At 40.5% G+C, this 27,756-nt stretch overlaps 1 protein-coding gene across 3 annotated transcripts in view; it reads left to right on the forward strand.

Moving 5' to 3' along the window:
- The window catches only part of COL25A1 (collagen type XXV alpha 1 chain), a 643,948-nt gene that overhangs the window by 320,181 nt on the left and 296,011 nt on the right, over window positions 1-27,756 (forward strand). For all 3 annotated transcript variants that reach the window (XM_077278990.1, XM_077278988.1, XM_077278989.1), the window contains exon 3: window positions 23,831-23,875. In XM_077278990.1, the coding sequence (XP_077135105.1) occupies window positions 23,831-23,875 (45 nt within the window). The remainder of the gene's footprint in view (window positions 1-23,830; window positions 23,876-27,756) is intronic.

Here is a 27,756-nt window from a genome sequence, read left to right on the forward strand (position 1 = left end):
AACTAGCAATGAGTCTTTTAAAATGCTTTGGAGGAATTTTGGCCTAGTCATCTTTGCATAATTGTTGTAATTCAGCCACTTTGGAGGGTTTTCGAGCAGGAACTGCCTTTTAAGGTCATACCACATCATCTCAATTGGATTAAGGTCAGGATTTTGTCTAGGCCACTCCAAAGTCTTCATTTTATTTGCCATTCAGAGGTGGACTTACTGGTGTGTTTTGGATCATTGTCCTGCTACATAACCCAAGTGTGCTTCAGCTTGAGGTCACGAACAGATGGCCAGACACTCTCCTTCATGATTTTTTTGTAGACTACAGAATTCATAATTTAATTTACCACAGCAAGTCTTCCAGGTCATGAAGTAACAAAACAGCCCCAGATCATCACACTACCACCATATTTTACTGTTGGTATGATGTTCATTTTCTGAAATGCTGTTTTACTTCCACATCAGATGCGATTGCACATACACCTTCCAAAAGTTCAAATTTTGTCTCATCAGTCCACAGAGTATTCTCCCAAAAGTCTTGGGGATCATCAAGATGTTATCTGGCAAAACTGTGACAAGCTTTTATTGTCTTATTGCTCAACAGTGGTTTTTGTCTTGGAACACTGCCATGCCGACCATTTTTGCTCAGTCTCATTTTTATAGTGGTGTCATGAACACTGACCTTAACTGAGGCAAGTGAGGCCTGCAGTTCTTTGGATGTTGTTGTGGGGTCTTTTATGACCTCTAGGATGAGTCATTGCTGCGCTCTTGGGGTAAGTTTGGTCAGCTGGCCACTCCTGGGAAGGTTCACCACTATTCCATGTTCTCGCCATTTGTGGATAATGACTCTCACCATGGTTTGCTAGAGTCCCAAAGCTTGAGAAATGGCTTCATAACCTTTTACAGACAAATAAGATCTCAATTACGTTGCTTCTTATTTGTTCCAGAATTTCTTTGGATCATGGCACGATCTTTAGCTTTTGAGTATCTTTTGGTCTACTTCACTTTTTCAGGCAGGTCCTATTTAAGTGATTTCTTGATTGAGAACATGTGTGGCAGTAATCAGATTTGGGTATGAACTCAGCTTCACAAAGATGTGATGAACCACAGTTAATTTATTTTTAAAGGGGGGAGTGCAATCACTTTTTGACACAGGGCCCTGTAGGTTTGGATTTCATTTTTCCTTAATAATAAATACCTACATTTAAAAACTGCCTTTTGTTATCTTGTGTTATCTTTGTCTAATATTTACATTTGTTTGGTGATCTGAAAAATGTAAGTATGACAAACATGCAAAATAATAGGGAGTCAGGAAGGGGGCAAACATTTTTTCACACAGCTGTAGATAGATAGATTATGGTCTTCCATACAAAATAATGCACTCCCATGGTCAGCTGTACAATGTAATGCACCCCCTTGGTCCTTCATATAATACCCCTTGGTCCTCCATACGCTATTATGGCCACGGATTTTAAAAAATAAACACAATAATAATAAGTTACTGTAACTACTTATGTTCTCCCCATTTTCTCATGTATCTCTTTATCTATCTATCTATCTATCTATCTATCTATCTATCTATCTATCTATCTATCTATCTATCCAATTTGGATTATAAGAAGTACTAGTTTCTTTCTTTACACACACTTCACACAGGACCTCTGCTTTATGATAATACCACATACAGACCTCTTTAGTCTCTACTTATATACAAGTAGTGTGTAAAGCACACAATCATACTCCAGCTCTTTGTTTTGGATGATTTCAGAAAAACTCAATCTGGAAACAGACAGCGTGTTTGCAGATATTGTTTGCATATATATCATACACAGTGCCAAGAATCATCTCTCCCACGCACATTTTGAATATTTTCCAGCTCTAAAGTTTACATTCTCCATTCCAACTGATAGAAGTTCCCATCTTGAGAAATTTATATAAAAAGTTACAAACCATGATATTTGAATATTTTCTTGCATTATAATCAATAACATACACTACCGTTCAAAAGTTTAGGGTCACTTAGAAATGTCCTTATTTTTTAAAGAAAAGCACATTTTTTTCAATTGAAGCTAACATTAAATGATTCAGAAATACACTCTATACATTGTTAATGTGGTAAATGACTATTCTAGCTGCAAACGTCTGGTTTGTAATGCAATATCTTCATAGGTGTAAAGAGGCCCATTTCCCACAACCATCGCTCCAGTGTTCTTATGGTACTTTGTGTTTGCTAACTGTGTAAGAAGGCTAATGGATGGTTAGAATACCCTTGAAAACACTTGTGCAAGCATGTTGTGAAAACAGTTTGGCTGATTAGAGAAGCTATAAACTTGACCTTCCTTTGAGTTAGTTTAGAATCTTTTTTTCGAACCTTGTCAATGTATGGACTAGATTTTAAGTTCATTTGGCAACCCATTTGATTAATAAAATATGAGTTTTCATGGAAAACACAAAACTGGGTGACCCTAAACTTTTGAACGGTAGTGTACATACAATATTTGGAACCTTAAGAATGAATAGTAGAATAGTAGAATGCTTTGTAAATTGCTATGAGAAGATGCTAGAATCTGTATGAACTGTAGAAAATCTGATAATGCTGATTAGTTTCTGTTCACACCTGCGTTTTGCGTTTGTTTGCCCTGATCTGTTCCAAGATCAAAATAATGGAGTTCATGTGTAAAACTACTAAATGATGGTTTTGACTGAAGAAGAGCCAAGGATTAGACTGGCTTATTAGGTTGCTGGGGAATCCCCTGGTGGGCCCCTGAACCAACAAGTGAACCTTCCAGGTAAAAGAGGACCTGCTATCAGGTCAAAAGTAGCCAGTTGTTGCTCTTATCTTACTCCTGCTGTTCTTCTGAGTATTCCGTTATATGTTTTCATCTGTAAATCCGCCCCATGATTCCAGAGATATGGGCTCTTTTACTTTACATATGGGGCATGTCACACAGTAATTTTGCAATGCAGCATATATTCAAACCCCAGAGAATCCTATGTGTGTAAAAGTGTGCCTGCGAGTAGAGATATAAATGTTTAAAAGGTTGCCATGCATGTGTACATGTAGTTGTATGTACTCTACATAAAAGTGTGCTCTTATGTGTGTAAATGTATGCCTGTATGTGGAGAACTATGGGCCTGATTCACCAAGACCAGTGTTGTCCACACGGGCCTTCATGAGGAGTCATGTTGGAGTCTGACGTTCCTGATTCGTCAACAGGTACACCTATCATCATAAATCTGGAGTGTTTGATTAGTGACGTGCACATCTGTGTGCTGCACCAGAAAGAACACACCAATCAGGGACTGGAATGAGATTTTTAATGTACAGAATGCCAAAGCTCATCATAAATTAGATGAGATGTGATGTCACTCCCCTGTACCAGCCATTCTGCTAAAATTTGCAAAATGTAGGCGCAACTCTTAGTTGGGTCTACATTTTGCAACTTTTCAGAACTTTTATGCATCAGGCCCTATGAGTCTGAAAGTGTGTCTATGATCGTAGTCTGCGTGTATACTGGTATGTATGTAAAAGTGAGCCTGGTTGTGTAAACGCTTGTGTGTATATGTTTAAAGACTTGCATAACAATGTGATAGCAGTTGTCTAAATGCCTGGATAAGGAAGTTTCTGAACCTTCATTTAGCATTGTAACTCAGTATTAGGATATTAAGGATTTAATATCACAGGAAATATATGTAGCATGTTTCCACCAGAAAATCCACAGGAGAAAATCCAGTGCTTATTACAGCAGTAGTATTGGAGTGAGATTTGATAAAATATCAATCACGTTCTAGAGATACATTCTGGAGCATAAATTGTGAGGATCTACTGTAAAATCTGCAGGATGTCATTTTAGGTTGTGGATGTTGTATGGAATTTGATATACCAAGGGTGAAATAGCTAACTATATCTAAAGGGTGAAATAACCAACTATATCTGAATCTTTTTTTTGCCACTGTGGTTTCTCCGCTGAGAGGTCTACGGTGGACAAGTCCACTGATAATGCACTCCCAAAGATCCTGTCTCTCCTCCAGCTTTTGTCAGGACTCTGAACATTTTTTATTACCTTTTTGTGCATTACTGCCTTGCATCCAGCTCCTGACCTCTGGTGACTCCCTGGCTATATACTTGCTCCTGTGAACCTGTGGGGTTATCCTGCTACTCTGCTCTGAGTTCCTGCTGCATACACCAGTTTCAGTAATCCTCCTTCATCTGCTGCTCGTGTTTGCTTCCATCTGCATTTGCTAGACATGTAAGCTGTTTCTTCTCTGCAAGAACCTGAGACTATTACCCAGGCCTCCCTGGTTGAGCTAAGATATTATTTGAACTGCCTTATAAGCATAGCTATCTGTGTTTGGACTAAAACAAAGACTTATTCGTGTCAAGTATCCTCAAGAATAGTTGTGCTTCATAGACTTTCTGCATGATTGCATTTTCCTCTGAAGTTTCCTATAGACTGCTGAGCTGCATTTGATATTTGCACCAAGTGTTGTGGACTTGAGTTTCTCTCTGCACCTGTTTGAATCACCGTGTGATAATATAGACTTTACCACTTATAAAACTGTGTCCTGTAGTTGTCTTGTTCCACGCAAAGAGTCTCCTGAGTTATCCCCTATAATTATTACAGCTTTTTAGATTAAAAACAGAATTTTAGTGGGGCTCAATGAGGTGGGAAACAGGAATTCATATCTTTTTAGGAAAGGTTTCCCCTCTCCTTTGAGCCAGATGGTAATCCTCATCATCTTGAAGGAAAGAAAGGCCAGATCTAATAAAATATAATGTAAAAGGGGTCTTACTTGGGTGATACTGTAAGGAGGTGGCGGGAACCCTAACGTGCCTTCTCTCTCCTGGATGCTGTTTGCACGTTTACCTGCCACACCTCACTGTTTATTAACATTCATATATAGTGTGATGTCATGTATTTTAAAGTGAATGTACTGTTTATAGGATTAGGGATAGAATAGAGTAGGAGGTAGGTAGGACAGGGGTTAAGTAAATGGCAGGAGCAGCACAGAGCAGGGAAGTATAGTCAGGATATTTCCTGATTAAGATCAGACGCCTGGGAAGCTTGCAAGGGCATGAAGTGTGAGCAGGAGTGAAGCAGAGTGTCAGGCCATGGGGATAAGTCTGCAGATGGTAGTAAGGGGCCCCAAGCTGGAGAACAGTGCCAACGGGCACCTGCTGGACAGAATCATCCCCAGGCAGGCTACGGGGTCAAAGACCAGGGCGGGAGCAGCTGGCATAGTGTTCCCGGCACCTCTTCCCATTGGGGCCGGACGAGGGGCTGATAAAGAGCTGGTGACAGGAAAGGCACAAATGGGATACAGATTGTCCAAAGAAACAGGTGGGACACAGATTGTCCAAGGATACAGATGGTACATGGACTTTCCAGAGATATAGCTGAGCTTACCGGGAAAGAGAAGCTGATGGAGAAGATAGAGCCTGTCCGGATGGCAGGGAGATATATGAAGATGCTTCTGTGTTTGCCGTGTACAACCTATATAATGAAAGTACTGCTATCCAGTAAAGTTGTGCTGTTTGAAAAGACTGATGACTCTGAAATGTTTTGTGAAGCTGGAGTGACCGAGACCGAGGGACTCCAGAAATTGAAGTGAGTACTCTGCTGCACGCATTACACACATTACAGAAAATACTTTGTATTTCCTCTGAGGAGTGCCAGGGTGTGGGAACAGACTAGCCCGTTGCCATGACTACTACCCTGTCCGCCTTACAATACACTGAAGTTGCCTACAAATAGTATCATCTTCTTAAGAAAAAAATTGTCAGTTGTCAAATTTGCAATCAAAATTGGAAGTCCCTGTCACTGTATCTTAGAAATGAGCTTGGTTCTAGCACTGCATCTGAGAAATGAGCTTGCTACTAGCACTGCATCTAGGCAATGAGCTTTGTTCTAGTACTGCATCTAAGCAGTGAGCTTGGTTCTATCTCTGCAGCCAAGCAATGTGCTTAGTTGTAGCACTGCATCTAAGAAATGAGCTTCGTTCTAGCACTGCATCTAAGCAATGTGCTTGGTTCTAGCACTGCATGAAATCAAAGCTTGGTTCTAGCACTGTATCTAAGCAATGAGCTTAGTGCTAGCACTGCATCTAAGCAATGAGCTTGGTTCTAGCACTGCACCTAAGCAGTGAGTTTGGTGCTAGCACTGCATCTAAGCATTGAGCTTGGTTCTATCACTGCATCTAAGCAGTGAGTTTGGTGCTAGCACTGCATCTAAGCATTGAGCTTGGTTCTATCACTGCATCTAAGCAGTGAGTTTGGTTCTAGCACTGCATCTAAGCAATGAGCTTGGTTCTAGCACTGCATTTAGCAGTGAGTTTGGTTCTAGCACTGCATCTAAGAAATGAGCTTCATTCTAGCACTGCATCTAAGCAGTGAGCTTCATTCTATCACTGCAGCTAAGGAATGTGCTTGGTTCTAGCACTGCATCTAAGAAATGAGCTTTGTTCTAGCACTGCATCTAAGCAGGGAGCTTGGTTCTATCACTGCATCTAAGGCTACTTTCACACATCAGGTTTTTTGTTTCAGGTAGAATCCGTCTACAGTTCCAAAAAACTGATCCGTTGGAAATAGTGAAAAAAACAATGCAACGGATCCGTTTTTCTGCCGGTTTTGTATTTTTAACATGGATTTACAATTACTTCCTGGAAATAAGAGAGAGAGAGAGACCAGAATGGAAAATGTGCATGATTTCAATAGAAAATGCTTGGAAAACCGGATCCGGAGGCCGGATTCATCATTTTGGGCTGGTTCCGACACTGTGTGCTTTTTTCACAAGACAAAAAAGTCCATCTGGATGTTTTCTCTGTCCGCCGGAAACGACTATTACTACGGATCCAGAAAAAACGGATGAAACATGTGGCCATCAGGCGCAATCCGGCGCTAATACAACTCTATGAGAAAAAACGGATCCGGTGGAAAAAAAAAACTGGATCTGTTTTTTTCAAAACTTGCCGGATTGTGCCTGAAACAAAAAACCTGATGTGTGAAAGTAGCCTAAGCAATGAGCTTGGTGCTAGCACTGCATCTAAGAAATGAGCTTGCTTCTGTTAACATATTTTAGTACTAGGCTTGATTTATAGTAATATTTTTTTATAATATACATTTACAGAGGAAAAAGCAGTAACTAAGCAAGACTTATTTGGCATTTCTACAACTTATAAAAATTATTTATTCCACATGGTGAATATTGCTATTTATGTCACATATGCAGTGCATTTTGTATAGAAAAAGACCCAGCGCATTACCCCCTCCTCCTAAAGCAATGAATAAAGGTTAATCAATAAACTTTATGTACCTTCACATAATGCCATTGGGAAAAAACACTCATATGTCTTTGTCAATGGAAGTTATGGAGCGGAGAATGCTGTGTGCTGGAGACCTTAGTAAGAACAGGCAATATATGCATTTACCGGTAGGGTGGCCCTTAGGATAATATCTAGTGGTTGGTCCTGGGCACCTTGTCTGACACTGGAAGGCCAGATATGACTATAATGGGATCTAACTGGTTTCCATTTTGTGTTCATTTTTTGGATAAAATAAAAAGCACAAAATGTACAATATTGTCACATTGTTATGTCTTGTATGTGAAGTAAACAGGAAAAAATAGCTTAGTAAACAGCAAAAATTTGGAGCCAAACTCAGAGTTTGGGTTTGGGAATAAAGTGTAATGAAAGAGTAGCTGTATAGAATACACATACGGCATCGCTCAACTGCGCGACTCAGGACTCGGGGCATTGGAAGATTTCTTACAGAAAGGGAGACACTTATGCTATGTGCACACGTAGTTTTGAGCTCTGCGGATTTTAGAAATCCGCAGGTAAAAGGCAGTGCGGATTTACTGCGGATTTTATGCGGACTTTGTGCGGATTCCACCTGAGGTTTTACACCTGCGGATTCCTATTATGGAGCAGGTGTAAACCGCTGTGGAATCCACACAAAGAATTGACATGGTGCGGAATGTAACCTGCAGCGATTCCGCGCCTTTTTTTCCGCAGCATGTGCACTGCCGATTGCGTTTTCCATAGGTTTACATTGTACTGTAAATGCATGGAAAGCTGCTGAGGACCCGCAGCTGCAGATCCGCTGCGGATCCGCAGCAAAATCCGCAACGTGTACACATAGCCTAAGGCTATGTGCACACATTGGTAAATGGATGCAGAAATGTCTGCACTATTTCTGCATCTCTTGGTGGGGAAAAGCGCAGTTGCAAAATATGCATGTTTTTGATGCGTTTTTTATGCTTTTTTGCCCCGTGCTTTTGATTGAAGTCAATGGTGAAAAACGCAGGGCAAAAGCGCACAAAGAATTGACATGCTGCAGATTATTTTCTGCACCAAATCTACAAATCAAAAATAAGCATTGTGTGCATGACACTTCAGGTTTCTCATTCACTTTGCTGGCATCGGGATTGCTTCAGGTTATGCTAGCAAATCAGCATGGCAAAAAGGCACCAAATCTGCAACGGGTGCACATAGCCTAGATTTGACCTTCTGACATGTCTGATTGACAGGCCAATCAATTCTGTTTTTATATTTATTTTACTCACTTACATAGCACCATTACTTCCACAGCTCTTTCCAGACATTATCATCACTGCTCCCATTGGGGCTCACAATCTAAATTCCCTATCAGTATGTCTTTGGAGTGTGGGAGGAAACCGGAGAACCCGGAGGAAACCCACGCAAACACAGGGAGAACATACAAACTCCTTGCAGATGTTGTCCTTGGTGGGATTTGAACCCAGGACCTAAGGGCTACAGTGCTAACCACTGAGCCACCATTCTGTTGTTGGAAATCCTATCTAACTATGGAGAAAACTAATAATGCATTCCATTTATACTTATAATTAGATTGCGATACTCTATTGTATTGAGTGTTAAAACTACATGCAAGAGATGTAAAAACAATGCAAAAAATACTTCATTATCACAGGTTGTAAACTACAAGGACTTTGCGGGAGCGGTAGACTGATAGCGAGTATTAGGAACACATTTCTCTATAAATATGTATCATATTTTACTTTAAACCTTGGCAACCTGACGTTTGCCATCTGGAAATAATACTTTACCTTGCCATGGTTAGAGGCCTGTACTTGTGCTTGAAGAAATTGAAATACCTGCGTGAATATAAATCACATTTTTGTATTTTTCCGATTTTAATAGGCTTTCTATTTAGCATATGTATGTGCTCAAAACTAGTGAGCAATATAAATATTTTTTATCTGAAATAGTTTCTATCATATTATCGAGCAATGTTTGTGAATCCATTGAGGCGAGCAGCTGTGATGTGAAGCTTAGGCATAGGATAATTCCCTTGCTGTCCATAGTGTAACTCACATTCATTAATCTTTATAGAATCAGTATATTCCCATTGGAGCACAATTCTTCTTAAACATAAGGACTTGGAAATTGGAGTAGACACCTAAGGAACACAATATTTCATACTGAAATGTAAGATTTCAATACTAGGCGCCAAGGGCTGTATCCTTGTCTTAACCAGCACATTTAGCAATATAGTGGAAATGACATGCCATACTTAGTTAATCATAGCCTTTGGTATAAGACTAGAATAGTCTATTTACTCCTGAACTATTAAATTAATGGCTATTGAGGGTAATAAAGATCTTGGGAAATAGTTTTGAAGAAACACAAGTTATGTTTATGGCTTTCCAGTAAAATGCAAAGATAAATTCATGATCTTATTTTTTGCTGTCTACCATTTATAATAGTTTTTTTTAACTACGCCATACATTAGATGTTGCTAAACTGATAATAGAAAATAAGATCTGAGTCAGCAATGCAATTATTCAAAGAATCAAGCTTTTGTATATGAACTGAGAATTGACAACTTTTATTGTATGTTTTACTTAAAGTAAACCTGTCATCAATATATCGCTAAGTAACCTACAAGCATTGTCAGGTTGGCACCTTTACACTGATTAAAATGATACCTGGATGTAAGAAATCCGTCTTGTGGTTGTTGTTTAATCTTTGTTTGAAGTTTTCAGTTCATGAGAGTATCGTGCTTTGGGGAGGGCCTATGGGCGGGGCTTTATTTTGTGCTCTGGCCTCCTCTTCATCCTTGTGACGTAAATGACAGGTAATTAAAACCCCCAACCAGTGGGTGGGGCTTGCAAAGATTAAGCTCATCGCTTGTAGATAGATCCTACTGCGGATGCGGCGGCACTTTTGCTGGAGAAAATAGAAATTGGACTCAAGGAAAATTGCACCATTTTGTTGGAGTTAAAAAAATTGGCTCCAGCAAATTGGTGGCGGCACATGTGCAGTAGCATTTATGGTAAACGATTGATGATTTTTTTCTCCAACAAAATGGCATCGGTGGCGCATGCGCAGTAGCATCTGTCAGCAAGCGATGCTCTTAATCCATGCAAGCCACGCCCACTGGTGGGGATGGGTAAGTGACCTGTCATTTAAGCCACTATGATGAAGAAGCCAGAGCACCTAACAAAGCCCCGCCCACAGGTCACCCCAAAGCACGAGAATCTCATTAACTCAAAACTGAAAATAAAGATTAAACAAGAACCACTAGACAGATTTCTTCAACCCAGGTATCATTTTGATCAGTATAACAGCGACAACTTGACAATGCCTGTAGTTTACTTAGCAATATCCTCATGACAGGTTCGATTTAAAGGAAAAAAAAAGAAAGAAAGAAAATGTCATCTAATATATAAAGCTGAATGTGTGTGTGTGTGTATGTATGTATGTATGTATGTATGTCCGGGATTGGCATCTGAACCGTAGCAGCTACAGCCACAAAATTTTGCACAGTCACACGTCTGGACCCCGAGAGCGTCATAGGCTATGTTGTGAGGTGAAATTTTAACCCCGCGCTTTCCAATTCACCAAACAATTTTGCCCCTATCTACATAATGGGGAAAAAGTGAAAGGAAAAGTGTTGGAGGCGTCGCAGCTACAGGCACAAAATTTTGCACAGTCACACGTCTGGACCCTGAGAGCGTCATAGGCTATGTTGTGAGGTGAAATTTTAACCCCGCGCTTTCCAAGTCACCAAACAATTTTGCCCCTATCTACATAATGGGGAAAAAATGAAAGGAAAAGTGTTGGAGGCAAATTAACAGCTGCCAGATGTTAACAAGGGGGACTTAAAGAATGACAGCGATGGCACCAAAGAGTATATACTGTACAGTTGCTAAGGTGGGGCCCCAACATGGGATAATCACACCACCACGGGGATATGAACACACACACAAAATGCGCCACACACTACCACGTGCTCGAACACATATACCACCCTCAGTGCACATTTCACCACACATACACCAACCTCGCCACATAAAAGTAGAAACACAAAAGTCGCCGCTCAAAACTCGCCACGCGCAAAACTCTCCACATGCAAAACTCGCCACACGTGCAAAACTCGCCACACGCAAAACTTGCACACGCAGAAAAATTGCCACACGCAGAAAAATTGCCACATGCACAAAAGTTGCAACACATGCAAAAGTTGCCTCACACAAAACTTGCACATACTCAAAAGGCACCACACATAAAACTCGCCACGCGCAAAACTCGCCATGCGCAAAACTTGCTGCACACAACTTGCTACACTAACCTGTCACATGCAACTCGACACACAAAAAGTTGCTACACGCATGTCGCCACACAAAACTCATCTCACAAAAGTCCCTACATGCATGTCGCCACACGCAACTCAACACACACAACTTGACACACGAAACTCGCCCTAAAACACACACAAGTCTGGTATCCTTCAAAAATAAAAATCTGATTAATAAGCAGACAAACTACAAGAGCAACAAATGTACCATATAGGAATCCGGCAGCTGTCAGTCACATGACCAGTCTATTATGTGTATGTGTGAGCTAATATATACTGCCAGGGGGTGGGCTTACTGTTGGCTGGGGATTTATCAGGCTGCCATTTTAGCTTACAAATACTGAGGTAAAAATACTGACCAAATAACGTGTGAACGAGGGCTAATACAGGAGGAGATGGCATACAGCTATATACTATATACAGGAGATGACACACAGGTATATACTATTTACAGGGGAGATGACACACAGGTATATACTATATACAGGAGGAGATGACACACAGATATATACTATATACAGGAGAGATGACACACAGGTATATACTATATAGAGGAGGAGATGACATACAGGTACATACTACATACAGGAGGAGATGACATACAGGTATATACTATATACAGGAGGAGATGACACACAGGTATATACTATATACAGGAGCAGATTACCTACAGGTATATAGTATATACAGGAGGAGATGACACAGGTATATGCTATGTATAGGAGGAGATGACATACAGGTATATACTATATACAGGAGATGACACACAGATATATACTATATATAGGTGAGATGACACACAGGTATATACTATATACAGGAGATTACATACAGGTATATCTAATATATAAAGCTGAATGTGTGTATGTATGTATGTGTGTATGTCCGGGATTGGCATCTGTACCGTCGCAGCTACAGCCACAAAATTTTGCACAGTCACACGTCTGGACCCCGAGAGCGTCATAGGCTATGTTGTGAGGTGAAATTTTAACCCCGCGCGTTCCAATTCACCAAACAATTTTGCTCCTATCTACATAATGGGGAAAAAGTGAAGGGAAAAGTGTTGGAGGAAAATTGACAGCTGCCAGATGTGAACAATGAGGACTTAAAGAATGAGAGCGATGGCGACAAAGAGTATATACTGTACAGTTGCTAAGGTGGGGCCCCGACATGGGATAATCACCACACCACCACGGGGATATGAACACACACACAAAATGCGCCACACACTACCACGTGCTTGAACACATATACCACCCTCAGCACACATTTCACCACACACACACACCAACCTCGCCACATAAAAGTCGAAACACAAAAGTCACCACTCAAAACTCGCTACATGCAAAACTCGCCATATGCAAAACTAGGCTCACGCAAAACTCGCCACACGTGCAAAACTCACCTCATGGAAAACTCACCTCATGCAAAACTTGCACACACAGAAAAATTGCCACATGTACAAAAGTTGCACCACATGCAAAAGTTGCCTCACACAAAACTTGCACATACTCAAAATGCACCACACATAAAACTCGCCACGCGCAAAACTCGCCATGCACAAATCTTGCTGCACACAACTTGCTACACTAACCTGTCACATGCAACTCAACACACAAAATGTTGCTACACGCATGTCGCCACACAAAACTCATCTCACAAAAGTCGCTACATGCATGTCGCCACACGCAACTCAACACACACAACTTGACACATAAAACTCGCCCTAAAACACACACAAGTCTGGTATTGTCCTTCAAAAATAAAAATCTGATTAATAAGCAAACTACAAGAGCAACAAATGTACCATATAGGAAATACGGCAGCTGTCAGTCACATGACCTGTCTATTATGTGTATGTGTGAGCTAATATATACTGCCAGGGGGGAGGGCTTCCTGTTGGCTGGGGATTTATCAGGCTGCCAATAGCAACCAATCACAGCTCAGCTTCTATTTTGCTACAGTTAATTAACCTGAGCTCTGATTGGTTAATATAGGCAACAAAGACATTCTCAGTATAACAAAGCTAATATATGTTGTGAAATGCTTCTATTTGCTTAGTTTTTGCCTTTTAATAATTACATTTCTATCTATTTGTTTTGTGGTTTTTGTGTGCAGAATAAATTTTTGTTAACACATTCTATTTTGCTAACAGCAGTCATTAACCCGGGCGAAGCCGGGTAGTACAGCTAGTTATAAATACATTTCTAAATACCTTTAGGGAGTTAATAGGTACAGTACATTAAAATGGCTGCTGTCTTGATACCCTGAGAGATCCCTATCCTACTAAATTACTAGGGTAGGAGCCTGTGAGCATGTGCAATAGGAATCTCTGCCTCTTTCCTTCATGTGTAAAAAGATGTGCTCACAGTGGATAGTCTGATATAATACTGGACATACCAGGGGAGCTGATGTGGGTGTCTAGCCCGTCTGTCTAATCTAATACTGGAGGTACGAGAGGTGCTGAAGTAAAAACAGGCTGTTCATGCTGCTGTCCACCCTATGTTTCTAATCCACTGTAGGAGAAACCAGTGGTGCCAAGATAAGAAGTGGCTGCTGACAATGCCGAGAGGAAGACACCAGTTATTAGTGACAGGTTGAAGAGATGGGTTAGGGTTGGGATGAAGACTGAGGTAAGGTTTGGAATGAGGTGGGATGGGATTGGATCAAGTTCACAGGTGGTGAGTAAAGAGGAAAGTTGATCTTCCGTGATGTTGGAGAAGTTGGTTTTAGAGGAGGAGAGTTGAGTAGTTATGAGGAGGGGCTGTGTGGATTTTAGGCAAAAGCTTTGCCTTATGTTGTCAATTGGACGGGCTACTCAACTCCCTTTCTTTGGCAGCTGCTCAGAGATATGCCTTGCAGATGAGGGCCAGAAAGAGCATGTGCTCAAGTGGATGGCAAGCGCTGCATCACATGGCTTATCCTCCTCTTCCTCCACCTTAACATCACACACAGCACTGTCCTCAGAAGTGTAACCCCAATTACCCTTGGTTCCCCTCTGGTCCCAAATCTCCAACCGCCCAACTGACTGTGGGGAACCATAAATGGGCAAGTCTGCAAATCTGTTGCACATTTTATTCCATGGGCACCAGAGGTCTGCTCCAAGATTCACAGACTCAAGAGGAGGTGTTTAATATATTTGCTTTTCCCTCGCTGTCTACAACCATTCTTTCCTCACAATTTTTTAAGGGGCCTACACTTTCACTTTTGATTCTTTCACTATTGGAATAGTTGCAGAACAGTTTGAGATTTGTTTTACTCCCTTAGCAATGTGCTTCTCTGTTTCCTTTTTGGCAGCATTAATTAGTTTTTTTAGATAAAGTATTTAAGGAGTAGCGGGCTTTGCGACCCACCAGCCTTCCCATCAGCTACTAGACAACAGGGGTTGGAGAACTAAACCACTAGACAACAGGGGATGGAGAACTAAACTACTAAGCACCTAGGGTTGGATAACTAAACCACTACACACCAGTACATGGAAAAGTGAACTACTAGACAACAGGGATTGGATTACTAAACCACTACACAGCAGAGGTTGGAGAACTAAACCACTACACAGAAGGGGGTGAGTTGGAGAAATAAACCACTACACATCAAGGGATTGGGAGCTAAAATACTAGACATCAACGTGTCACTAGACAGCAAATCTTGGAATCCTCAAGGCTTTTGGGGCAAACCTTTATATCTAACACTTCCTCAACTGCTTCTCCTTCCTCCACCTCCTGTAGGGCCTCCATCTGCACCCTTAACCTCTCCCTTAATGAGACACGCTTTCCAACAATGCAGAGATAATCCCCCACCTCTTTACTGCGCAGCCAGGCAAAACCGCAATCAGGCAGTGTTTCAATTAATATGCCTTGGAGATTGCAGTCACACAGCTCAAGAGTTGTGGACATCTATCCATGTTAAATTTGAGTAATGGTTGTCTTCACTTAACCTGGAGTCAGGGAAGACATGTGCGATAATGGTGTGAACCCGGTGGCGGACCTACACTGGGGCAACCTCGCTCACGTGCCTTGCATGGCTCACATCCTCAACATGTCCGGCTCTGATATAGAGAGGGACATGTGACTTTGGCAGCCAATGACACGAGTCCTTGAGTCTGGATGTTGTGGATGATTTCTGTGCCCTGATTGGCTGCCAGAATTTCCACACATAAAGTTAAGAAAAAAAACAGTCTGCCGCTCCTCTAGCATCTCCCTATCCCCTCACCTCATCAAACACGTCCTCCCCGCTCATCACACAGAACCACTATCCTAGCCAAAGTCATAACAAAAGAATTAGTTGCAAAGTGATCATATAACGAACTTTGGCCGAATTTTGCCGATTTTTAGTAAAAATGCTTGGGTGTCCGAACACGAATATGAATGTGCTACGTTTGTGCCGAATTTGAAATTGGTGAACATTTTCCAAACAAGTTTGCTCATCTCTAATTGCGAGTTCAAAGATACCAAACATATATAGGTTCTTCTTAATATAAGTGGTGAAAACAAAATCCAAAGTTTGAAAGAAAAAAAATTAGCTTATGCCACCATTTTCCAAGACCTGTAGGTTCTCCAATTTGAATGATCTGGGGCCGGGTAAGGACTTAATGTTTATGTGTCAAGCTGAAGTTTTTATAGATACATTTTTTGGGTAGATACGATTTTTTGATCGCCTGTTATTGCATTTTATTGAAATGTTCTCGTTATGCTGTTTACCAATCTGATTAATTTACTTTATATTTTGATAGACATTTCTGGACGCAGTGATACAAAATATGTGTATTTTTTTATTATTGTTTAATTTTGTATAGGGCAATACTTTTGTGGTTTTTATTTATGTATTTTTTACTTTTTACTGGTTTTGATAGTGCAAGGGACGGTGTTCATAGGAGATTCACAATGACAGGCATAGGGGTCTTCTGTAGACCCCCGGCTGTTATGACAAACCATTGGCGCCCCGCAATCATGTGACAGGGCGGTAGTGGTGACGCACTTCCAACCAGCACGTGTTAAATGCCGCTATCAGTGATTGACAGTGGCATTTAGCTGGTTAACAGCCGTGGGTGGATCATGGATCCACCCGTGGCTGTTAGAGGAACATGACAAGGGAAGGATGTGGGCTCAGCGTCAGAGCCTGCATCAAAGGCAGGGACACAACCTAGGACATATCTATACGTTTAAGGTCATGAAGGGGTTAAGAATGTAATGGATTATAATGTAAAATCCTATGACAGATCTGCTTTAAAATAAATCTAAAGTAGACAACTCCTTAAATTAAGTCCCACAGTCTTTGAAAAAGCCACCTGGCGAAACATACATTGGAGCTTTTGGGTATTCATATATGGTAATTTATCTTTATTTATTTATGTGTGTTCAGAATATTTGTTTTGTGTCTTTATATGTAATTAATTACCTGTTCATGCGGATTTATATTGACATTTATCATTTACAAAGGCTACTCTGTTGTTATTTCTCCATCGCTCATTGATATCTGTGAATTATACCATATTATCACTAGGCCCATTTTCTATACCTTTTTTCCCGTGGATTTCCTGTGCCGGTCTTATTCCCCTCTTTATGTATTTTTTACCTCTCTGATAATATGCAGTTGTTTTAATATTTAGTGTCAAGAAAAAATTATATATTATTAATTATTCCAGTGTATATATACTCTCTATATAAAGTAAATTGTCCATATAAGACACACTTCCCTTTTGCATTACAGTTTTCCTGTGTAACAGTGATAAGAAAATGAAATAAAAAAAAGTAAAATAGGAAGGAATGTCTTGAAGGCCTTTATATCTGTATTGATTTGAAAGTCCTAAGAACCTTTCCATGATGATGACCTTATCTGGCAAAGTGTGCTTTCACTGTGGACAGTTCATCTTCATCAGGTCCGAGGACACGGATGGATTACATTGAGATAGTATTAAAACATTTTTGACCAGAACTTTTTGTATTAACTAATATACCGGTGTTAGAATCTATTTTTTAATATTTTTGAAAATCATTAATATATAAACTGAATGGATGTCTACTTCCATTGCATTAATTATGTAGCCACATTTTATGGTACAGTGTATGCCTTTGAATCCCACGAGACTAATATGTCATTGTATGGATGACATGGTGACACTGTGCCTTACAATCTTGGCACTCTGTCAAACCGCGGCAGTGTTACAATGAGACATTGTCAAGGCAAGTCTATTTTACAAATAGTGCTTCCACTTAAAATCATTTTACTCCATGTCATTTTCCATTTGTTGATGGTATCAACATTTCCTCCACAATTGAAAATTAATGGCATCTTGGAGCTATTTGCGATAAATGCGGAAATGATATAATTATTTATATGTGTTCATTGAAATAGTCTATAAGAAAAATATATAGCTATGGAGTAGCTAGCCTGTTCATTTCCTTCACTTGTGTTCCTGAAAGGAACATGACATTTTCAAGAACACGGCAATGTGTGGTCATTACGGAACAGTGTCAACATTGATGAGAGAGAATCTCAATTCATCTGTCCTTTCGAAAGCTTGCTGCTGGTTTTCTTCGAGAACTAATCCTTTGATTGCCAGAGACAGACTTCATTAGCCCACACACAAATGCAGCCTTTTTTTTTCCCTTCAGTGACATTTTAGGACCTTTAACAGGATTTTTGAACATGGAGCTATATCAGCACTGTTCCCTCAAAAGCAAAACGAGGCAGCCTAATCTTTTCAGAAGCTAATGCCAAAACTCTGTGTTTCCACCTTCATCGAGGTGCCCTGTTGTTCCTTTCAGTCCACTGCTTCCTGCAGACTCAATAAAATGAATGTCACAATGAAAGAGGAGCTAGAAGGAGCCGATGGGGAGATTAGAAGGGGAGAAGAACATCCACATACGTGAAGGGCAGGGGTTGTTCATGAAAACATTCCCAGTAGTTATTAATGTTTATTTTAGTTTTCAGTCTATTTGTTTTCCTTTTAACATGATACCTTGTAGCATAACGTTATGTACAATCATCAGGGGACAATCTTGATGATTAAAGTTCAGAAAGTCATAACCTAGAAAACATGTACACATTTCTGCACCCAAGTGCCATGTCCAATCTTTAAAGTTTTCTTTGATTTTGAACACTTATAGTAATTTAATATCTACATTATTATTTTATTACACATTCTTATGATTTCCTTAAATTCAGGACTACCCTAAACTAATTAGAAACACACCGTAAGTCACTAAATGGAATTCCTTCAAAAATAGCTTTTTCTATATAAGGTGCCATTTTCCATGTCCTCTAGGCCCATAATGTAAGCATGTCCAGAAATTCAGCCGGATATCAGTTAAAGAGTTTTTATCACAGAATATCACAATAAAAACTACGTACATTAACCTGATGAGGCTGGTATAGTTACTTGGATAAATCTATAGAAGAATGCCTGTATGATCCTTTTGGAAAGTTTTCATGCTCCAGCAGGGCTAAAAGGCTAATTTGTATTGTAGGATTATACAGGCATAGTGGCTCAGTGGTTAGCACTGTTGCTTTTCAATATTGGGTTCAAATCCCACCATGGAGTTTGTGCATTCTCCCTGTGTTTGCGAGGATTTCCTACAAGTACTTCGGTTTCCTCCCACATTCCAAAGACATACTGATAGAGAATTTATATTGTGAGCCCCATCGGGGACAGTGATTATTATGATATCTGTAAACTGCTGTGAAATTAAGGGTACTGTATATATGAGTCAAATAAATTATATTGGATTTTCTAAAGTAATAGACCAATTTGATAATGTGAAATCTGGTAACAGATCAGCATTAAAGGATGTGGACATGTGTTGGCAGCATTGTCTGCTTTTTTTTTTTTAAATACATTGTCCTTATTGTTTAATATTTTCACTTGCAATTCATAGATGCTCTCCTAAAATTATTAATATGGTTTGTATACCTGGTGTAGGCATGAAAAATTAATATGAACAGAATAATTACTAATAAAGGCATTTACTTAATAGACTTGGAACTTTAGATAAAGGGCAACATTTTTATAGGAAAGGGGTTATCGAAACGTGCGCCTCTCTCTCTCTATATATATTTTGAAAGCCTTCCCCATATATTACATTGTAAATTCATATTGGAGCAAACCAGTTAAAAAATATTTTACAGATGCTGTATTACATTTTGTTTTACTATTTTGCACTTTTTTTAAGTACATCATCTAGCCTAAATGACTTTACACTTCTTATTATCACCATGAAAGAAAATGTGGATTTCCATTTGATGCGGAGAGTAAAAACTACTAGTCATCGCATGCCTAAATTCAATGTAATAGATTTTAATTAATATTTTTCAGTGGAGGTATGTTTTCTTTAGGAAACATGGAGTACGTGGGAAACTTGGTTGGCTAATCCTCCCTTTTCCTGTCACACTAATAGACTACTCTATATTATTAAAGTAAACATTGCCCAAATAACTTTATCATCGTCTAAGTTTTGCAAAAATAGGTCTGTGTTGAAAATTAAGGAGTTTTGTAAATTACAAAATTTGAATTAGGAATTTGTAAAAATGTGTCTCACAATGTAGTAATAAAGAATTACATATAGATGTTGCAACATTTATCACAAAACATGGAGCAGTATGCTATTAAGAGGACCCTGGCTCATTATGCATTGGGACTTGTGGACACAACCGTATTTTCAGCCCGATAGCTATCCATCAGGAAAACCGACAGCACTCGGACCAATATTATTCAATAAGACAGTGTAGATGAACGATTTTTTTAACTGGCTCAGTAAGGGCTTGGAGACATGACCATACTTTCAGTCTAAGCGATATTCGTCAAACAAATGGATTGCACTCGGACCAATGTTTTTCAATGGGGCAGTGCAGAAAAGTGATTTCTTTCACTGACCAAATCAGCGTGTGAAAAAACCTATATGGAGAAACCTGTCAGTCACTGGCAGAGGGTGGGGACAAGTTACTGGGGACTTGCCTGTGCAACTTGTCTCCTGTGCGCATCAGTTTCATTCAGCTATTAAACTGTTTTTCTCTGAAGTGCTGTAGCCACCATCTGCCGCCATGCATACAGCCATGGTGTGATACATGCTGTCCATAAAGCGGGAATCATATATCAGCTGTTAGTTTACCTTTCCAAATTTCAACATAAATCAATGGTACAAACAAATATAAAATTTTTGTAATAGTTCTTATCAGAGAACTCTGGCTTTTCCTCCATTTATGAGCCTCTTTTACATTCTCCCTACTTCCTGAACTTATCATTCACTCTTAAAAACTGCTAAAATCCATCTTGCTCAAGTCAAGACTAGTGTTGAGAATTCCGATACCGCAAGTATCGGGTATCGGCCGATATTTGCGGTATCGGAATTCCGATACCGATTTCCGATACTTTCAGTATATCGGATACTGGAATCGGAAGTTCCCATAATTCAAAGAGCCAGAATTCAGCCAATGAGGAATCATTAGAAGTGTGGGCACATCCTGTTCTGCATGGTAGGCATGTAACTACTGGCATGGCTGTGATTGGCTCCTGAAATGATGTCATGATGCAGTATAAAAGTTGCTGCCGCCATTTTGGGCTCACTCTGCTGTGAATTCAGTTAGGGACAGGACGCTGTGTTCTGACTGAGGGCCAGTTTTGAGATAGCGATTTGCTTCATTGTGCTTTACCCAGGCTAATTTAGCAACCGCTGTGTGAGAACCTTGTTTTTGCCTTGCAGCGCCGTTTGCGGCTGTCTGCACGGTCCCCGTGTGAGTGCAGCTCACTCTGTAGTCTGGTCTGCCCCCACAGCCGGTTGTAGTCAGCTCAGGGTGCGTCACTGCCTCATACCGTTCCATTGTCCATTTTTCAATTAGTGCTGCCTGCTGCACATTTTTTCAAATTTATCCTATTAGTGGCTTTCCATCCGTATCCTGCTAGATTGTGGAAAAACACTATATAGGATTACATAGAGGAGCTTTTATTGGCCTTGCAGTGCCATTCACGGCTGTCTGCACGGTCTCTGTGTCTCTGTATGCCTTTAATGTCTCCTCCACCTCCCCCAATACATCCTACATTATTCTTAGTGGTTTTCCTTCATGTAGAATTAACCTACAAGGAAAGAAAGGGTTTATTTTCATTCTGATATTTTTGTCCCATTGACTTGCATTGGTATCGGGTATCGGTATTGGCGATATCCGATATTTTTTGAATATCGGCCGATCCAATATCGATACTTTTGGATATCGGAAGGTATCACTCAACACTAGTCAAGACTGCTCACTGAGGGATCAGATTATAGTTGCACATTGAAGTCTATGGAGAAGGAAGGGGAGAAGGAAAGTGAGAGTAAGATGCCTCATGGTTCATAGTAAAAATACACATGGAAGAATCTGTAGGAAATCAACCCTAAATTCTGTAAAATAATCATACCAATTTTTAGATTGATTTTGATTACAATTTTTACAGATTTGCACAAATTATTTACAGCATATACAGTAAATAAGGCTCTCTAAAACCTTATTTGCATGCATAAGGCCATGTGCACACGTTGCGGATTTCTTGCAGAAATTTCCTGAAGAAAACCGGAAATTTTCTGCAAGAAATCCGCATTTTTTTTTTTGCGTTTTTTTTCAGTTTTTTTCGCGTTTTTTTAGCATTCTGCAAGCGTAATTAGCTTGCAGAATGCTAAAGTTTTCCAAGCGATCTGTAGCATCGCTTGGAAAACTGACTGACAAGTTGGTCACACTTGTCAAACATACTGTTTGACAAGTGTGACCAACTTTTTACTATAGATGCAGCTTATGCAGCATCTATAGTAAAAGATAGAATGTTTAAAAATAATAATAAAAAAAAAAAAATGCTTATACTCACCCAGACATCTCATAAGCGGCGTCCGTTCGTCTTCCTATAGCTGGTCTGTGCGCACAGGGCCTTCCGTGACGTCACGGTCACGTGAGCGGTCACATGACCGCTCACGACCAATCACAGGACAGTGACGTCATCGGCAAGGTCCTTCGCCGCACACCAGCTACAGGAACCGAACGGCAGCGTGCAGCGGTGAGGCGGGAACACTGCGCGGGACATCGAGGGTGAGTATAGGACTATTTTTTATTTTATTTCTTATTTTTTGACCAGTTATATGGTGCCCAGTGCGTGGAGGAGAGTCTCCTCTCCTCCACCCTGGGTACCAACCGCACATAATCTGCTTACTTCCCGCATGGTGTGCACAGCCCCGTGCGGGAAGTAAGCAGATCAATGCATTCCTAGGTGTGCGGAATCCCTGCAATTCCGCATTTTTAATGAACATGTTGCTTTTTTTTCCGCTATGCGATTTTTTCACGGAAAAAATCGCAACATTTGCACAAAAAATGCGGAATACCTTGTAAATAATAGGAGGCATATGTTAGCGTTTTTTTCGCGTTTTTATCACGTTTTTATAGCGAAAAAACGCGAAAAAAACGCTAAAAATCCTGAACGTGTGCACATGGCCTTATACTCTTATCTATCGTGACTTTTTGGTGTGGAATGGGTGAACATGGTCTTATACATGTCAGGCATGATAAGGTTAATAGGCTAAATAGGTAATTGAATCTAGTAGCTGTGATTGACCCAGGAATGTGACATTGTGACCCCCATTAGGGACAGTAACCAATGTGACTGATTACATCTCATGTACAGCACTGTACAATGTGTGGGTAGGGCATAAATAATACATAATCCTATAAGTCTTGTGAAGAACACATCCATGTTTGCTGAGATTTGCAGAAGAGTTGTTCTTTGCCTTTTACCACAGACGTCCTTTCGAGTTTGGATCTTAGCTTGACATACCTTTGTGATGTGGTTCTGCTGCTTTAGATTTGCTGTATACGTGTAGACTGTAGGTTTTATTAAATTGCCTTTGGTATTTCAAAGAAGACTTCAATCTACAATTCATCCATAATGAATAACCTGTGAATAATTGCTTGTCATGAACATTAATAGTAAAGTCATGAAATTACCTTAGAAGTAATTTCTTCGGCTCCAGCCTTTGCTAATGCCCTGACTGAAAGGTCATAGGTTCAAGGATTGACAAGGTCAGACCATGTAAACCAGCCAAGACCCTCACAATGTATTACTGTAGCTCTTTATAGAACAAGGGAATAGAAATGTTTGCTTTATATATGTGCAGCCAATAATAACTTGAAATAGAAAAACCTTTTTATTGGCAAATGCATCACTTTTATCTAAGCACCAGAGCTAAGTATTTCTATTTTTCATTATAGGTCCACCCGGGCAAAGAGGTAAAAGAGGCAGAAGAGGGGAACCAGGTATTACTTTTCCTTCTTTTATGCAGTTATGTACCACTGTATTGTAAAATCTGAAAATATTATGCGACATTAGTTGGACCACATTGTATGATTGTAGATCTAGAGTAAAAGGTAGACAATACACTTGCACCATATTTATTTAGCATTGTTTCATGGTAGATCTTGAAAAATATGCTTGTCCTTCAGTGGGCATTAGGACATATGGCAATATACATTAAATATAATATATCTTTTTTGAGACAGAACCTAGTTAGTGTATAGTGTTTATACAATGTGGAAGATTAGCTACATAGCATTAGGGTACCGTCACATTAAGTGACGCTGCAGCGATCTAGACAACGATGCCGATCGCTGCAGCGTCGCTGTGTGGTCGCTGGAGAGCTGTCACACAGACAGCTCTCCAGCGACCAACGATCCCGAAGTCCCCGGGTAACCAGGGTAAACATCGGGTTACTAAGCACAGGGCCGCGCTTAGTAACCCGATGTTTACCCTGGTTACCATTGTAAAAGTAAAAAAAAAACACTACATACTTACATTCCTGTCGCGTCCCTCGCCTTCAGCTTCCCTGCACTGTGTAAGCGCTGTCCGGAAAGCAGAGCGGTGACGTCACCGCTGTGCTCTGCTTTACGGCCGGCCGGCGCTGACACGGGGGGACGCAGGGAAGCTGACGCTGAGGGACGCGACAGGAATGTAAGTATTTAGTGTTTTTTTTTTAACATTTACACTGGTAACCAGGGTAAATATCGGGTTACTAAGCGTGGCCCTGCGCTTAGTAACCCGATGTTTACCCTGGTTACCAGTGAAGACATCGCTGGATCGGTGTCACACACACCGATCCAGCGATGTCAGCGGGTGATCCAGCGACGAAATAAGGTGCTGGCCTTCTAGCTCCGACCAACGATGTCACAGCAGGATCCAGATCGCTGCTGCGTGTCAAACACAACGATATCGCTATCCAGGACGCTGCAACGTCACGGATCGCTAGCGATATCGTTGTTAAGTTGTTCAGTGTGAAGGTACCTTAAGTCAAAGTAGGATCAATGCAGTAGAGACCGTGAAGTTTGGTTCAGACAAAGCTTTTACTGTCCTCTATTATTGATGTACAAAATAAATGTGAATCTTTACATCAAGGCACCAAGCCTAAATTAACACCTGCTTGGCTGACATCCCTGACCATACAAGTGTCATACTACCAAACATTTGTGATGGTGAAAAATACAGATGTGATGACGTGTTTCTATTAAGGTTCCTTCACACTAAGCGACTTTGCAGCGAGAACGACGACGATCCGTGACGTTGCAGCGTCCTGGATAGCGATCTCGTTGTGTTTGACATGCAGCAGCGATCTGGATCCCGCTGTGCCATCGCTGGTCGGAGCTAGAAGTCCAGAACTTTATTTCGTCGCTGATCACCCGCTGTCATCGCTGGATCGGCGTGTGTGACGCCGATCCAGCGATGTGTTCACTTGTAACCAGGGTAAACATCGGGTTACTAAGCGCAGGGCCGCGCTTAGTAACCCGATATTTACCCTGGTTACCATTGCCAGCAGAAAAGCAGAGCACAGCGGTGACGTCACCGCTGTGCTCTGCCGGCGCTGACACATTCAGTGCAGGAAGCTCTGAGCAGCAGCGCGTAACCCTGTGGACGCCGGGGGACGTGACAGACATCAGAAGGTGAGTATGTAGTGTTTTTTTTTTTTTTTACTTTTACAATGGTAACCAGGGTAAATATCGGGTTACTAAGCGCGGCCCTGCACTTAGTAACCCGATGTTTACCCTGGTTACCCTGGTGCTGCAGGGGGACTTCGGCATCGTTGAAGACAGTTTCAACGATGGCGAAGTCGTTCCCCTGATCGTTGGTCGCTGGAGAGAGCTGTCTGTGTGACAGCTCCCCAGCGACCTAAACAGCGACGCTGCAGTGATCGGCTCGTTGTCTATATCGCTGCAGCGTCGCTGAGTGTGACGGTACCTTTATACTTCTCCTCTGATTGTTCCACTCCTAGTTTTAATTTACAAATACTGAGGTAAAATACTGAACAAATACTCAATGTGTGCACTTGGCCTAACCAGATATTAGCAGTCCTCAGTACAGAGTCTCCTGGGCACACATCTTCTTTCCCTTCTTAGGCTACAGTCACATTATCAGTATTTGATAGTATTTGTAAGTCAAAACCACATGAGGAACCATCAGAGAAAAAGTATAATAGAAACACGTGCACCACATAACACATACACCCCTTTATAAACCTGATAATGAATCAGCCAATATCTTGCCTGACTGAGGCAGATTTGGTAGTGGGGCCTTTAATTCCCTTACTGGCCTTGTTATCTCTTTAGTCTCATTCCATAAAAATGCAGGTTAGAAAACAGGAATTACCAAAGACTTTAGCAAACCATAATTTACTAGTGACAATCAACTTGAACTTCTTACACCTCATCCAGCTATGCCTTCAATCCCTGACCCCTAGTCTTGTCACTATTTCACAATGGGTATAAATTACATACATTTGTTATGTAAAAAATATAATGCTTGACCTAAAATGTAACTAGCCCATCAATAAATTAATGGGCCTTATCGGTAGTAAAATTATTTTGGGGGGACATAGATTGTAAGTGCCCTACTGGAGATCTCTACCGACTTCAGAATCAGTGTCTGTCTTGCACAGAAGCAGGGCTGTGGAGTCGGTGTCAATTTTGGTTGAGTCAGAGTCGGTATAAAATGGACCTACTCCGACTCCTAAAATATATAATAAATTGGTACAGTAGTTCAATGCAGTTTGTGATGTTAATTTTTTCAGAATAATTTCGGAAAGTTATGAAATGTCCTATAAATGTCAGTTCTGTTCCTGATCTAAGGATCTCGGCTTGTAGTGGAGATGAATCTGTGCTGCACTTTATGTACATGCTCAGTAGTGACCAGTGCTGTGGAGTCGAAGAGTCTGAGTCGGGAGTCAGGGAATTTGAGCAGTCGGAGGTTTGGCTTACCAACTCCACAGCCCTCCTCAGAAGTCACAGTACCGCCGCAACCTGTAATTGGTTGCAGTGGTTAGGTTACTAGAAAAGTGCAACATCCGCAAGAGAACTGACAGATGAGTATATCTATGCTTATTATTTTTAATTAATTCATGACAAAAAAAAATGTTTACAGAATAAAAAAAAATATTTTACTGTTGGACAACCCCTTAACAGTAACCTAAATAGTATACCCATTTTTACCGAAAACTTATCTTGCAATGTATTTGAAGGTATAAGGACTCCAATATTGTAAGCACCTAATTATTTTTCATGTGACTTCAACATGCATTTTTTTGTAACAACATCTGCTCCCAAACGTTTCTGCTGTGGTCTGCACCTGCCAATTATTGGCAATAAGCTAACTCTTATAAACCCATCTGCTAAATAATGTGGCATTGATGGGTTCCACCTTTATAGAAATAGTAATTTGTCCTTTAGCTCTCATAAAATAGATTCTCTGCTGCAGGGTGATATTTCCCCCGCAACAAAACATTTTACTGCCCGAGAAGTAATGCAACAATAAAGAGATTCAATATGAAAACTGAATTGCGGCTACACCTGTTGAAGCTCTTTGTGCAGCTCTGCACTCTTTTCCAGTCTTGAATAACTTAATTGAAAGCAAAAGCATTGATTGAAAGCTTGATGCACTTGGATTAGAAAGGGAAAAAGCATTCAGCTAGATGTTTGCAAATGTTTCTTGGCATAGGTTGTTTGTGTCTCCTGACTGAATATTTGAGGTTTGTAGACTAGGCAAATAAGAGTTTAACTTAGCTACTGTATTTGGCAGATTGAAACATTCATGTATGTGAGAAAAACTGATTGCTGGGCATAGAGTAATGTGAGTGGAGGAGGTGAAGGGAGAGAGA

The sequence above is a fragment of the Ranitomeya variabilis genome, chromosome 1, assembly GCF_051348905.1.
Source record: "Ranitomeya variabilis isolate aRanVar5 chromosome 1, aRanVar5.hap1, whole genome shotgun sequence".
NCBI lineage: Eukaryota > Metazoa > Chordata > Amphibia > Anura > Dendrobatidae > Ranitomeya > Ranitomeya variabilis.